The sequence below is a fragment of the Colobus angolensis genome, unplaced genomic scaffold, assembly GCF_000951035.1.
Source record: "Colobus angolensis palliatus isolate OR3802 unplaced genomic scaffold, Cang.pa_1.0 Scaffold22, whole genome shotgun sequence".
Taxonomy (NCBI): domain Eukaryota; kingdom Metazoa; phylum Chordata; class Mammalia; order Primates; family Cercopithecidae; genus Colobus; species Colobus angolensis.
In genome coordinates, this window is record NW_012115377.1 from 5,650,631 (window position 1) to 5,665,136 (window position 14,506).

The 14,506-nt window shown below is 50.1% G+C and overlaps 1 protein-coding gene across 1 annotated transcript in view; it reads right to left on the minus strand.

Moving 5' to 3' along the window:
• Window positions 1-14,506, minus strand: part of FBN3 (fibrillin 3) — a 101,863-nt gene that overhangs the window by 39,238 nt on the left and 48,119 nt on the right. The window contains exons 30-40 of the mRNA XM_011943601.1: window positions 11,701-11,823; window positions 11,388-11,510; window positions 10,800-10,925; window positions 10,587-10,709; window positions 9,382-9,504; window positions 8,979-9,140; window positions 7,969-8,037; window positions 5,982-6,107; window positions 3,443-3,568; window positions 2,608-2,757; window positions 884-955 (exon numbers count right to left, since the gene is read on the minus strand). Coding sequence (XP_011798991.1) covers window positions 884-955; window positions 2,608-2,757; window positions 3,443-3,568; window positions 5,982-6,107; window positions 7,969-8,037; window positions 8,979-9,140; window positions 9,382-9,504; window positions 10,587-10,709; window positions 10,800-10,925; window positions 11,388-11,510; window positions 11,701-11,823 — 1,323 coding nt within the window. The remainder of the gene's footprint in view (window positions 1-883; window positions 956-2,607; window positions 2,758-3,442; window positions 3,569-5,981; window positions 6,108-7,968; window positions 8,038-8,978; window positions 9,141-9,381; window positions 9,505-10,586; window positions 10,710-10,799; window positions 10,926-11,387; window positions 11,511-11,700; window positions 11,824-14,506) is intronic.

Genomic DNA, 14,506 nt, shown 5'->3' on the forward strand with positions numbered 1-14,506 from the left:
AGGCACCTGTAGTCCCAGCTACTCGGGAGGCTGAGGCAGGAGAATGGAATGAATCTGGGAGGCCAGGCTTGCAGTGAGCAGAGATCACGCCACTGCACTCCAGCCTGGGTGACAGAGCAAGACTCTGTCTAAAAAAAAAAAAAAAAAAAAGAAAGTAGAATGGTGGGTTCCAGGGACTGAGGGGATGGGGAGTGAAAGTTTCATGGGGACAGAGTTTCAGTGGGAGGAAATGAGAAAGTTCTAGAGATGACGATGGTGATAGTTGCAAAACAATGCAAGTGTACTTAATGCCACTGAACTGCACACTTAAAAATGGTTCAAATGGTATTTTTCCGGAGACAAAAAAAAAAGTCTCACTCTATCCCTCAGGCTGGAGTGCAGCGAGATCTCAGCTCACTGCAATCTTTGCCTCCTAGGTTCAAGCGAGTCTCATGCCTCAGCCTCCTGAGTAGCTGGGATTACAGGCACGCACCACCACGCCCAGCTAATTTCTGTATTTTTAGTAGAGACAGAGTTTCACCATGTTGGCTAGGCTGGTCTCGAACTCCTGATCCACCCACCTCGGCCTCCCAAAGTGCTGGGATTACAGGCATGAGCCACCGCACATGGCTCGAAAGGTAAATTTTATGTTGCATATATTTAACCATCATTTTAAAAAATGGATAACGGTTTAATAAAAATTTTAAAGTGTCATTTTTTAAAAAAAAAAAAAAAAGTGTTTTTGAGGGCAGGATTCCTGGGGAGTTGGAGGTGTGTGGGAGGAGGAAGACGGGAGGATGGAGGAATGGATGTAAGGAAAAGAGCTGTAGGGGAGGGGAGGGGTGGGAAGAAGCAGACCCAGGTGGATGGGTACCCAGGGATAGAGCAGGAACTGCTCACTCACCAAGGGGCTTCCGCGTGTGGATGTCAATGAGGAATCCCGGGGCCTGGTTTCCGCATAGAAGCTGGTAGTCAGCTGCGCAAAGGGGAACCACGTTGAGTCTGGGGCTGCAGGTCTGACCCTAACCCGCTCCCCATCTGGAGGAGACACCTCAACCCTGGAGCCCAGCCCTCAACTGGCCACCTTGAACTTTTTTTGCTCTCCCCACCCTTTCCCTCCTTCCACTTATTTAATTTAATTTAATTTAATTTTTTTGAGACAAAGTCTCACTCTGTCACCCAGGCTGGAGTGCTCCGGTGCAATCACGGCTCACTGCAGCCTCAACCTCCCAGGCTCAGGTGACCCTCCCACTTTAGCTCCCAAGTAGCTGGGATTACAGATATGAGCCACGATGTCTGGTTTTTAAAGCCACCTAGTTTGCAGTAATGTTTTGTAGCAGCTCTGGGGAATGAATATGGCTATAAACCCCTAGAAGCCCCCTTCCCATCACTGCCCCATTCCTGCAGCTCTTCCTGGTGCCTGGGCTGGCTGCTAGATCATTCTAACAGGACTCATTCCTGCTGTCAATACACTGTTCAGTCATGCCTCCAGGCCTTGGCTCCTGTTGTGCCCCTGCCTAGAACACCTTCCCTCATCCTGACCGATGTTCCCATCAGGGTCCCAATCTTGGCTCTGAGTTTCTCCAGGTCTGCCCCTTCCCCAGCCCAGGAGGTCTATGGTCTCTCTAACCAGCTGTGCTTTCCTCCCTAGCCTGGGACATTTACCGAACCCCCCCCGCCCATCCCACCCCCAGCTACTCCTGTGAATCATCAAGGGCCTTCCCCATCCATGAAAACTCCATTGATCCATCCTGAATTCTCGAAATCTGCAAAATGGAAGAAAAGCTGCCTTGCTCACTTTAAAGTATTGCCTTCCATACATGGTGGCTGCGTCCCTACCTAAATCTCAACCTGAACTGTAGCTCCCATATCCCCACATGCCATGGGAGGGACCCGGTGGGAGGTAATTGAGTTATGGGGGCGGGTCTTTCCCGTGCTATTCTCGTGATAGTGAATGAGTCTCGTGAGATCTGATAGTTTTATAAAGGGCAGTTCCCCTGCACACGCTCTCTTGCCTGCCTAAGACATGCTTTTGCTCCTCCTTCACCTTCTGCCATGATTGTGAGGCCTTCCCAGCCATGTGGAACTGTGAGTCCTTTAAACCTCCTTTTTTTTTTTTTTTTTCTGTTCTGAGATGAAGTCTTGCTCTGTCACCCAGGCTGGAGTGCAGTGGTGTGATAGCGGCTCACTGCAACCCCCACCTCCCAGGTTCAAGCAATTCTCTTGCCTCAGCCTCCCGAGTAGCGGGGATTATGAGCCTGCATCACCATGCCCAGATAATTTTTTTTTTTTTTGTATTTTTAGTAGAGACAGGGTTTCACCATGTTGACCAGGCTGGTCTCGAATGCCTGACCTTGAGTGATCCACCCGCCTTGGTCTCCCAAACTGTTGGGATTACAGGCGTGAGCCACCACGCCCAGCCAAACCTCTTTTTCTTTATAAATTACCCAGTATCCAGGATTTCTTCACAGCATTATGAGAATGAACTAATAGAGGGACAGAACTTCAACTCTCTGACTCTCATCAGAACAAGGAGAATTAATCTAAGAGCCCTAAGGGCACTGTGTTTTCTTAACCATTATGCTACGAGGGGCCAGGCTGGGAAGAAGGTTGAGGAGGGTTACTCACGGCTGGTGGGAGTGGGGCAGGCCTCACAGGGTCTATTCCAGGCCTGGCCAATGTTGTAGGAGCAGCAACACATTTTTTGGGTCACGTTGAAGGCCAGCTCATTTTGACATGTGCCGTTATAGTGCCGGAAGCAGACACTCTTCCTCATATCTGTAGTTGGCATAAAGAAGAATTTGGGTAAGGGTCGCCTAAATCAGTGGAAGAGGGAGCCAAAGAGATGGGAACTCGTTAACTCATTCATTTGAAGATTACTGGCTTGGCCAGCCACAGTGGTTCATGCCTGTAATCCCAGAATTTTGGGAGGCTGAGGCGGGCAGATCACTTGAGGTCAGGAGTTCGAGACCAGCCTGGCCAACATGGCGAAACCCTGTCTCTGCTAAAAATACAAAAACTAGCTAGGTGTGGTGACACATGCCTGTAATCCCAGTTACTTGGGAGGCTGAGGCAGGAGAATCACTTGAACCTCAGAGGTGGAGGTTGTAATGAGCCGAGACTGTGCCATTGCACTCCAGCCAGGGCAACACAGTGAGACTCTATCTCAAAAAAAAAAAGGGGGGGGGATTACTGGCTGGCTTGATTGGCTTGATGTCTCTCCCCCAACACACTTAGGGGATCCATTCCTTTTTTTCAGCCTTTTTTGAGCAGTGCACAACCTGAGCAACTGTTCATGGCAGCTCTGGGCTCCTGAATCCTGTGGTTTTGTTTGCTGCCACATATTAGCACTTCATATATGCTTACCCTCCCTGTCCATAGGCTTGAAGTCTCCCAGCAGTTCCTCCCATGCCCAGGTGCTGCTTCTGTGATTGCCATTTCCCTAGGTCATCATGCTTCTTACCCATGCAGTTGTTGCCACCATTGACTTGGAGGTACTCTGCAGGGCAGACACAGGTGTAGTTTCCCAGGGTGTTGTAGCAGGTGCCAGGGCCACAGATGCCCAAGTGTGTGGAGCATTCGTCAATATCTGCAAGGAAAGGAGGAGTGGAGGGGAACAGTGGGCAGCATCCAGGAATTGTCTGAATAACTCCCCTCCAGAGACCCAGCAAGGCCACTTCACTAGGGACCTGAGTTTGGTTTCAAAATCAGCCTAAAATGCACACACATCTTAGTGATGAAGAAAACTGTAATATGGGCTGGGCATGGTGGCTCATGTCTGTAATCTGAGCACTTTGTGACGCTGAGATGGGAGGATCATTTCAGCTCAGAGTTCGAGACCAGTCTGGGCAACATAGCAAGACCCCATCTCTACTAAAAATTTTAAAAAATTAGCTGGGCATGGTGGTGCATGCCTGCAGTCCCAGCCACTTGGGAGCATCACTTGAGTCCAGGAAGTTAAGATTGCAGTGAGCCATGATCACACCTCTGCACTCCAGCCTGGGTGCCGAATGAGATCCTGGCTCTAAAAAAACAAACAAACAAAAACCCACAAACAAACAAAAACAACATGATGTTAAGGGAAAAACAAAAAAAAAGTTTACAAGCCGGATGCAGTTGCTCATGCTTATCATCCCTGCTTTGGGAGGCCAAGGCAGGAGGATCATTTGAGGCCAAGAGTTTGAGACCAGCCTGGGCAACATAGTGAGGTCCCATTTCTACAAAAAATGAAAATTTAGCTGGGCATGGTGGCACACACCTGTGGTCCCAGCTACTTGAGAGGCAGAGGTGGGAGGATCACCTGAGTCCAGGAGGTCAAGACTACAGTGAGCTGTGATTACAACACTGCACTCCAGCCTGGACAACAGAGTGAGACACTGGCTCTAAAAAAAAAAAAAAGAAAGAAATTCATAAAAATAAAGTTGATGATGATACTGCTTCTATTAGGAACAAAATGACCTGAGTTCACGAGTCAGTTTTATAATCACCAAGAATAGATCATCCATGTCTTCCTAATATGATATGATAGGAATCAAGAACCTTATGGATAAAGTATTCTTGGGGGAAAAAATTTGATTCTCAATCTGATCATTACTCTAGTCCAGGAGCAGTAAGCTTTTTCTGTAAAGGGCCAGATCGTTTTGGTTTTGCAGACCAAACTACAGTGTGTCATGATTATTCAATCTGCCAATGTAGTAAGAAAGCAGACACAAACAATATGCAAACACACTGTGGCACTGCTTGTGCTCCAAGGAAATTTTATTTATGGACCCCTGAAATTTGAATTTTATACAACTTTCTCCCTTCCTTCCTTCCTTCCTCCCTCCCTCCCTCCCTCCCTCCCTTCCTTCCTCTCTCTCTCTTTCCTTTTTTTTTTCAGACAGAGTCTCACTCTGTTGCCCAGGCTGGAGTGCAATGGCCTCATCTCGGCTCACCGCAACCTCCGCCTCCAAGGTTCAAGTGATTCTCCTGCCTCAGCCTCCTGAGTAGCTGGGACTATAGGCGTGTGCCACCATGCGCAGCTAATTTTTGTATTTTTAGTAGAGATGGGGTTTCACTATGTTGGCCAGGCTGGTCTCGAACTCCTGACCTTGTGATCTGCCCACCACGGCCTCCCAAAGTGCTGGGATTACAAGCAGGAGCAGTGCCCAGCCTTTTTTTTTTTTTTTAAAGACAGGGTCTTGTTCTGTCACCCAGGCTAGAGTGCAGTGGCACAATCACAGCTCACTACAGCCTCAACTTTCGAGGCTCACATGATCCTCCTGCCTCAGCTTCCCAAGTAGCTGGGATTACAGGCATGGGTTACCATGCCTGGCTAACTTTTTAATTTTTTGTAGAGACAAGGTCTTGCCAAGTTGCCCAGGTTTGTCTTGAACTCCTGGCCTCAAGCAATCCTCCCACTTCAGCCTCCCAAAGCACTGGGATTACCAGTGTGAGCTGCCACGCACCCAGCCTTGAATTTCATATAATTTTCATGTGTCACAAAATGTTATTCTTCTTTTGTTTTTTTCAACCGCTGAAAAAAGTGTAATAAAGTATTCTTAGCTAGCAGGCAAAAATAGGTGGTGGAATATTAGCATGCTAAGAGTGATGTCACCAAAAATAGCAGAGTAGGGAACTCCAGGGCTCCATTCCTCCACAAAAGCAACTATTGAGCTGGCGAAACAGACAAAAATCAACTTTTGCAGAACTCTGGAATCCAGTCAAAAGCTTACAACACCCAGACAAAGAAACGGTGAAGAAAGAAGCTGCTGTACTTTGTAAGGGAGTGTCGTGGCATTTTTAAGGTCCTGCCTACCATCCCCAACGCCACAGATCCACAGCGGCCATGAACATCTTAAAAGCAGCAAGAGGGAACTGACAGATCATGACAAAAGAGGAGGCAGAGGGCAGAAGCCTTTCTATGAGGCCTTCCCTCCTCGACCCTTGTGAGGCTTGGCAGGGCACGAAGGCAGGGAGAGAGCGGGAGAGCCTGACCCACCCCAAGGAGAGTCCATGCTCACCCTCACAGATGCGGGTGTGCTCACTGAGGTGGTAGCCAGGTGGGCACTCACACTGGAAACTGCCAAAGGTGTTGACGCAGTCACCCCCCTGACACAGCCCTGGCAGCTCTTGGCACTCGTCGATGTCTGTCAGGAAGTAAGGAAGCCACGTTTGGGAGCTAAACCCATACAGAGGACTTAAGGGGCACCCGCGGTAAGCTCTAGGTTTCCCAGGGCCCTCTCGAGGATCCCCAAGAGCTGTCCATGACTGACAGACATTCGAAGGGTCTATCTTGACGGCTGGACACAGACTCTCTTGAGTTAATGTTACCCTAAATTCAACTCCATTCCCTTCAACTGTTAGCCCATTCTCCCATCCACCACATAGTTTCCTCTAGATAGAGAACTAGATAGTTTTCTTCCTCTAGATGGAGAATAGTCTTCTCCAACCTTGTCACTCCCTAAAAAAAGGATGGATGGGAGGATGGATGAATGGATGGATGAGCAGATGGATGCATGGATAGGAAAACAGTGAATGGGTAAATAAGCAAGTGGGTCAATGAATGAGATGATGAGTGAGTGGATAGATAGGAAGGTGGATGGGTAGGAAGGTGGATGGATAGGAAGGTGGATGGATAGGAAGGTGGATGGGTAGGAAGGTGGATGGGTAGGAAGGTGAATGGGTAGTCAGGTGGATGGATAGGAAGGTGGATAGATAGGAAGGTGGATGGATAGGTGAGTAGATAGACAAAAGAGTGAATGGGTGGATAAGTGGATGGATGGATGGATGGATGGATGGATGGATGGATGGAGGATGGGGGATGAATGGGCTAAACAGATGGGATATAGAAGATGGATGGAAGGGTGGATGAATGGGGGGAATAGAATAGGTGGATGGGAAATGGGTGGATGGATGAGTGGATAGATGGATGTATTGAGAATGGATGGGTGAATAGGGGATAGATGGATGGGTGAGTAGATGGATAGAAGAATGAGAGATAGGTGGGTGGGAGATGGATGGATGGAAGAGTGGGATATAGGTTAATGGATGGATGAATGGGGGCTAGATGAAGGATGGGGATGGATGGATGGGTGAATGGATGCACACAAGGACAGCAGAGAGATGAGTGATGAATGGGTGGATGGAGCATGGCTGGATGGAAGGATGGAGGGATGGATGGAAGGATGGACGAATGGAAGGATGGATGAATGGGTAGATAAAGGAGAGTTGGATGGAAGGATGTAAGGAAGGATAGATGAATGGGTAGATGGAGGAGGTTGGATGGGTAGAAGGATGAATGGATGGAAGGATGAGTGGAAGGATGGATGAATGGATGGATGGTCAGGTGGAAGGATGGATGGATGGATGGATGGAAGGACGGGTGGATGGAAGGATGAATGGACAGAAAGATTGGGGATGGATGAAAGAATGGGGTATAGATGAAGGAGAGGGAATGAATGGGTGACTAGATGGATGGATAAAAGGATAGGAGAGGGATGAGTGAGGGATGGATGAATGGGTAGATGGAGGATGGTTGAATGGAAGTGTGGAAGGAAGAATGGATGAATGGGTATATGGAGGATGGCTGGATGGAAGAATGTATGTATGTATGTATGGATGGAAAAAATGGGCAGAAGGATGGATGAATGGATGGATGGAAGGATGGATGGATGGATCGATGAATGGATGGATGGAAGGAAGGATGGATGGATGGAAGGATGGGTGGATGGAAGGATAAATGGATGGAAGGATGGAGGATGAATGGAAAGATGGGGGACAAATGAAAAGATCAATATACCAACAAGTGGAAGAAATGGCTGAAAGAACAGATAAAAAAAATCAACACAAACTAAAAGCATAGTGTGGTCCTGCTGCCCAGCCTCCAGGTGTAAAGGTTTGCCCCATCCCAGGACAAAACTGCTCAACTCTGCACTTTGGTGAGATGGGGATGAGAGAAAAGTCAGTCTTTAGGCAGACAGATGGATGGATGGTCTGCTAGGAACTCACCCTCCAGAATGACAGTGATGGGGTTAGGCCGGAAGCCCTCACCACCCGGGCACAGGGTTCTGTACTCAGCTGTAAGGGAAACAGGCTCCTGTGAGGTGGAGTATTGGGGCAAAACTGAGGGGAAACAGGGGAGCAACAGCAGGAAGCCTGAAAAGGGCGCAAGAGTGCGCTCCCATCCTTCTACTGTACTAACTACATCCCCGTATCTATTTAGCCTCTTAGGGCCAAGGGACTTTGGCCAGTCCTGGGGCTGTGTGTGTGTGTGTGTGTAAATGTGGGTTCCCATTCAACATGTGAGCAGAGTTACATGGTAGTGGCTCGGGGCAGGAAGGAGAGAAGATGACTCCTTCTGATCCAAAACCATATCCTAGTGTAACTGCAAGTTTTCCCCATGCAAGGAAGACCCTGGACATTCATACACGCACACACCTGAATAGGTGGACAGGTACCTCCCTGTTTCACACCTGAGGACTTTGCACATACTGTTCTCACTGCATTGCACGTCATTCCCCCTACTCTGCTAGGAAAACTCCTACACATCCTTCAAAACCTCACTCACGCCTCCTCCCCTGGAAAGCCTTCCCCACAGCTTTCTCTTCCCCACAGCTTTCTCCTGAGCTATGGCTATGCCTCAAAGAAAACCCTTAGGACAGCTCTACTCTCATAGTCCTGACACTTGGTTTAAGAGTGAGGGAGAAGCAGTGTGCAGAGGCTATGGCTCATCCTTCTCCGAGTCCGCAGCCCCCAGCACATGACACAGAGGAACTCTCAATGTTTGTTGACTGACTGAGTGATTAAGTGACTACAAACACAGAGAATTTACAGAAAGCAGCCTTAGAGAGAAGCCCAGCCAACAGTACACTGTATGACCCAGGATGAGCCCCTCTCCTTCCCCAGTTTTTGGTTTTCCTGTCGCCTAAGCCCCACCTCCCCTTAGCAGAGACGACCCCCTGAGCTCCCAGGTCTCGGTGGCTCAGGCCACGGTGCTCAATGGTCCCACAGGGACTCACTGGTGTTGGCCACTGGGCACAGCTCGCAGGGATTGCCCCAAGCCCGGCCCAGGGAACAACAGCAGGAAGCCCGGGTGACACCAACTCCGATCTCAGCACTGCAGGAAATGCCACCGTCCCCTCGGTCATGCGTCTCCAGGAAACAGTTCCCAGCCCGAGTGTCTGAACAGGCAGAAGGGGATGGTTAGCAGGAGTCAGGGGGAAAGCCGCATGTGTGCGTGTGCATTCATGTGTCTATTTCAACGGGTGACAAGGACAATCGCTCTTGTGGGAGACCAGCAGATGTCCCGTTTGTCAGGAGCAGGTAGATTTGAACACGTTGACATCTGAGTTAACCCAGGGGGCAATCCCACCCACCTCTGCTGACCCCAGAACCCTGATCTGGAGCTGAGCATGGACTCACCCACGCAGCCCACTCCGCTGGGGTTCAGCTCAAAATCCGGGGGGCAGCTGCAGAGGTAGCTGCCGGGGGTGTTAACGCACACGCCGTTGATGCAGTTTACTGGGTCTGCACACTCGTTAATGTCTGTGGGAAGGAGGCGTGGTCCTCAGCAGGGAGCCCTGCCTCGGCCCCCCTCCCTCCTGGCTTCATCCTGGGAAGCTGCAGCCCTCACTCAAGGTCAGCTTCTGGGCACCAGGGGACAATGTCATGTCAGTCCCTGGGAGGAAACCTAACAGGACAGGAACGTCCAGTCTGCCCTGTCCCCTCTAATCCCATTCCTTCTCCTGCTCTGTTCTGCTTGGCAGAGTTTTGCTCGTTGAACTCTACCTGCCCTGGGTTCCACTCAGTCAACATATGAAAACCATATCTATTTCATTTTCTTAATTTATTGATGTTTAGAGACAGGGTCTTGCTGTGTTGACCAGGCTGGAGTGCAGTTGCGCAATCACGGCTTACTGCAGCCTCAAACTCCTGGGTTCAAGCAATCCTTCTGCCTCAGCCTTTGGAGTAGTTGGGACTACAGCTGTGCACCACAATGCCCAGCTAATTTTTATTTTTACTTTTTAGAGATGGGGTCTTGCTATGTTGCTCAGGCTGGTCTCCAACTCCTGGCCTCGAGTGATCCTCCCACCTCAGCCTTCCAAAGTGCTGAGATTATGGGCATGAGCCACCACACCCAGCCAAAACCCATCTATAGAAAATACTTTCAAACCATGGGTTAGCACACTCCGATCTGTAGGCCAAATCCGGTCCACCACCTATGTGTGTCAATAAAGTTTTATTGGTACAGGGGCCACATTCATTCATTTACATATTGCCTGTGGCTGCTTTTGAGCTACAATGGCAGAGTTGAATCATTATGACAGAGACTGACTGTGTGGCCTGCAAAGCCAAAAATATTTATCATCTGCTCATTTCTAAAACACACAGAGGTGGGTGACCCTTTCGGCAGCTAGGGTGGAGGGGCCACTTCAATCACTGAACTTATTCAGCAGGGGAACAGGAACAGGAAACGATGGGGACATCAGGCAAGGTGCTCCCTACCCCCGCAAGACTCCAAGGGAGGATGCTTGAGAAGAGATCCGAGGGCAGTGAGGGAGCAAGACATGTCCCCTGCCCCAGCTCCTGCTCTCTCCTCCCTCCTTCCAGCCCAGATGACCTCACACCTGTACAGTTGCCACCCCCTCGGTCCAGTTCGTAGCCACCATCGCAGATGCAGCGGAACATTCCAGGCAGGTTCTCACAGCTCCCAAATGCACAGAGGTTCCCTTGCGCACACTCGTCCACATCTGCGGGGACCCTGGGTCAGCCTGCCCCACCCAGAGTCTGTGGCAGGGACCCACCCACTCTGTCCTCTGCCCTGCCGGGCCCGGCCTCACCCTGGCAGGCCCGGTGGTCCTCAGTGGGGTCAAAGCCCATCTCACATTCGCAGCGGTACCCGCCGGGCGCATTGAGGCACTGCCCGTTGTCACAGAGGTCCACGTTCTCGGCACATTCGTCTCTGTCTGAGGGGTCCCAAGATTCGGAGGACTGGAGACCGGTGGACCCGGACCCACGGAGGGTGGGTGGGAGGCCCCAGTCACTGGAACACTTCGCTGTCAGCCAGAGTCCCAGGCAAGTAGCCCTGGAGACTCAGTCCCTGACTCGGGGTGGGAGGCAAGTGACCGAAGCAGGGTCAGGGAGGGGAGAGGTGGTCTGGACTCTTGAACCCCAGAGAGGGTACCCAGTCACTCCGGATCCAGGGAGGAGACCAGCCAGGAAGGAAGCGTTTCATGCACTTAAGGGTTCAAGGGAGCCGTGGACAGGCAGTAGCAGCCCCTGGGCGGAGGACACAGCTTCTCCAGCACCCACGGAGCAATGAGTGAGTCAGAAGAAGTCAGGAGGTTGAGTGACCATGGCAGCCACCGTGAATTCAGCCCCCGTGGCTGTCCCTCTAGGGCCCCTGCCCTCCCACCCCCTAATCTCACCTTCGCAGGAGAAGCCATCCCCGGTAAAGCCCTGGCGGCAGGTGCAGCGGTAGGAGCCAGGGACATTGAGACAGTCACCTTTTGGGCTGCACCGGTGCTCCTTGGAGACGCATTCATCCACGTCTGCAGGAGACGGAGCCCAGGCCCCCCACCCCATGGTGTGTGCATTGTGGGGGGCAGAAGGGAGAAAGACTCTCCAATCCTCCGACCCTGACTGCCCTCCTGCAGACACCCCCGCACCCCACCCTCCCACTGCCTTGCCCCTCACCTACCTCTTCTGCTTTGCCCCGATTTCCTGCCCCCAGGTACTCACCATGACATTCGAAGCCATGCCCCTCCCAGCCTGGCAGGCACCTACAGCTGAAACTCCCTGGGATGTTGAGACAGGAGGCATGACGGTCACAGTTGTGTCCCCCAACCTCACATTCATCCACATCTAAAGGGAGAGGAGGCACAACGCCGAGACCCAGTCACAGAAGGAAAGACTCGATGCAATAGCAGCTGAAAGGGCGGGCACTCTTCCTCTCTAGCGGAGAGCTGGTCCAGAAAGCCTCCTCCTCTCCACTGGGGGAGCTTCCATCTTTACCCAGAGCCCGAGAGGAGAACCCCCAAACCTAACAGACATGACTCTCAGCAGCCCTCAAAAATGGTCTGAAATAGCAGCATGAAAGACTTGGGGTAGATATTAAGAGTGACTGTCCGGCCGGGCACGGTGGCTCACGCCTGTAATCCCAGCACTTTGGGAGGCCGAGGCGGGCGGATCATGAGGTCAGGAGATCAAGACCATGCTGGCTAACATGGTGAAACCCTGTCTCTACTAAAAATACAAAAATTAGCTGTGCGTGGTGATGGACACCTGAAGTCCCAGCTACTCAGGAGGCTGAGGCAGTAGAATGGTGTGAACCCAGGAGGCAGAGCTTGCAGCGGACAGAGATCGCACCACTGCACTCCAGCCTGGGCAACAGAGCGAGACTCCGTCTCAAAACAAACAAACAAACAAAAACAAACAAACAAAAAAAACAAGTGACTGTCCGGATGAACACACCCCCTTTCCAAGCCAGGATTTCCCTGTCCACCAGCATTTCCAATCCAGAGTCAATTCTGCATCACCCTTATGATCTCTGCCATGTTAAACCTGGGTGAGCTACTGTTACTAAACATTTCTTTACCGCACTCCTGTTTTCACTGACATAAATCATGTTTTAAAAGACAATTTTGGATCCACATCAACAACCTTAAGAAGTCATGAGCTTGATGCTCTGTTGTGTAACATTTGTTTCTAATACATATTAAAATAACCATCTAACTGGAGTGGATAGAATTGTGTCCCCTTAAAAGGTATGTTCAAGTCCTAAACCCTGAAACCCGTGAATGTGACCTTATTTGGAAACAGGGTCTTCGTAGACGTAACTAAGATGAGGTCATCCCGGATTAAGGTAGGCTCCGATCCAGTGACTGGTGTTCTTCTAAGACCAGTGACTGGCTGTGTAGCCAGATGCAATGACTTACATCTGTAATCCCAGCTACTCGGGAGGCCAAGGTGGGAGGATCACTTGAGGCAAAGAGTTTGAGACCAGATTGGGCAACGTAGTGAGAACCTGTTTCTATAAAAACACCTTTTTCTTCCCCCCCGAGGCATGGTTTCACTCTGTCACCCCAGCTGGAGTGCCGTGCAGTGGTGCAATCTAGCTCACTGCTGCCTGGATCTCCTGGTCTTAAGCAATCCTCCAGCCTCAGCCTCCTGAGCAGCTAAGACTACAGGTGAGTGCCAGCATGCCTGGCTAATTTTTTAAATTTTTGTCTCAAACTCCTGAGCTCAAGAATCCTTCCACCTCAACCTCCCAAAGTGCTGGCATTACAGAAATGAGTCACCATGCCTGATCAACAAAAACTTTTAAAAAAATTAGCCCGGCTTGGGGGCATGCACCTGTAGTCCCAGATACTCGGGAGGCTGAGGCTGGGAGGATTGCTTGAACCCAGGAATTTAAGGCTATGAACCAGTTCATGAGCTATGATCACACCACGGCACTGTAGCCTGGGCAACACAGCCAGACCTCATCTTTACAAATTAGATACTATTGGGTGCAGTCACTCGTGCCTATAATCTCAACAAATTGGGAGGCTGAGGCAAGAGGATTACTTGAGTCCAGGAGTTCAAGACCAACCCAAGTGACATAGTAAAACACTATCTCTGCAAAAAAAAAAGAAAAAAGAAAAAATTAGCTGAGTGTGATGGCACGTGTGGGAGGCTGAGGTGGGAAGATCACCTGAACCCGGAGGGGTGGAGGCTGCAGTGAGCTATGATTGCGTCACTGCACTCCAGCCTGGGAGACAGAGTGAGACACTATCTCAAAATAAATAAATAAATAAATAAATAATGTAAAAAATGAAAAATTTAAAAAAATAGATACACAGAGAGAAGAAGGCCTTGTGAAGATGGAGACAGAAACTTGAATGACATGCCTACAAGCTGAGGAACGCCAAGGAGGCATGGAACAGGTTCTCCCTCTGAGCCCTCAAGAAGGTACCAACCCCGCAGACACCTTGATTTCAGACTTCTGGCTTCCAGAACTATTATTCTAGAAGGAGAATACATTTCTTTTTAATTAAAAAAAAAAGTTTGTTTTTTTTTTTTTTGAGATGGAGTTTTGCTCTGTGGCCCAAGCTGGAGTGCAGTGGTGCAATCTTGGCTCACTGCAACCTCCGCCTCCCGGATTCAAGCGATTCTCCTGCCTCAGCCTCCCAAGTAGCTGGAATTACAGGCATGCGCCACCACACCCAGCTAATTTTGTGTTTTTAGTAGAGACAGGGTTTCACCATGTTGGCCAGGCTGGTCTCAAACTCCTGACCTCAGGTAATCCACCCACCTCGGCCTCCCAAAGTGCTGGGATTACAGGTAAGAGCTACCCTGCACAGACTAATTTTTAAAATTTTTAATAGAGATGGGGTTGCTGTCTCTATTAATGTTGCCATATGGCCATGTTGTGATGTATCCATGTCACCCAGGCTGGTCTCGAACCCACGGGCTCAAGCAATCCTCCCGCCTTGGCCTCCCAAAGTGCTGGGATTACAAGTGTGAGCCACCGTGTAAGGTGGAGAATCAATTTACTTTTTTTCTT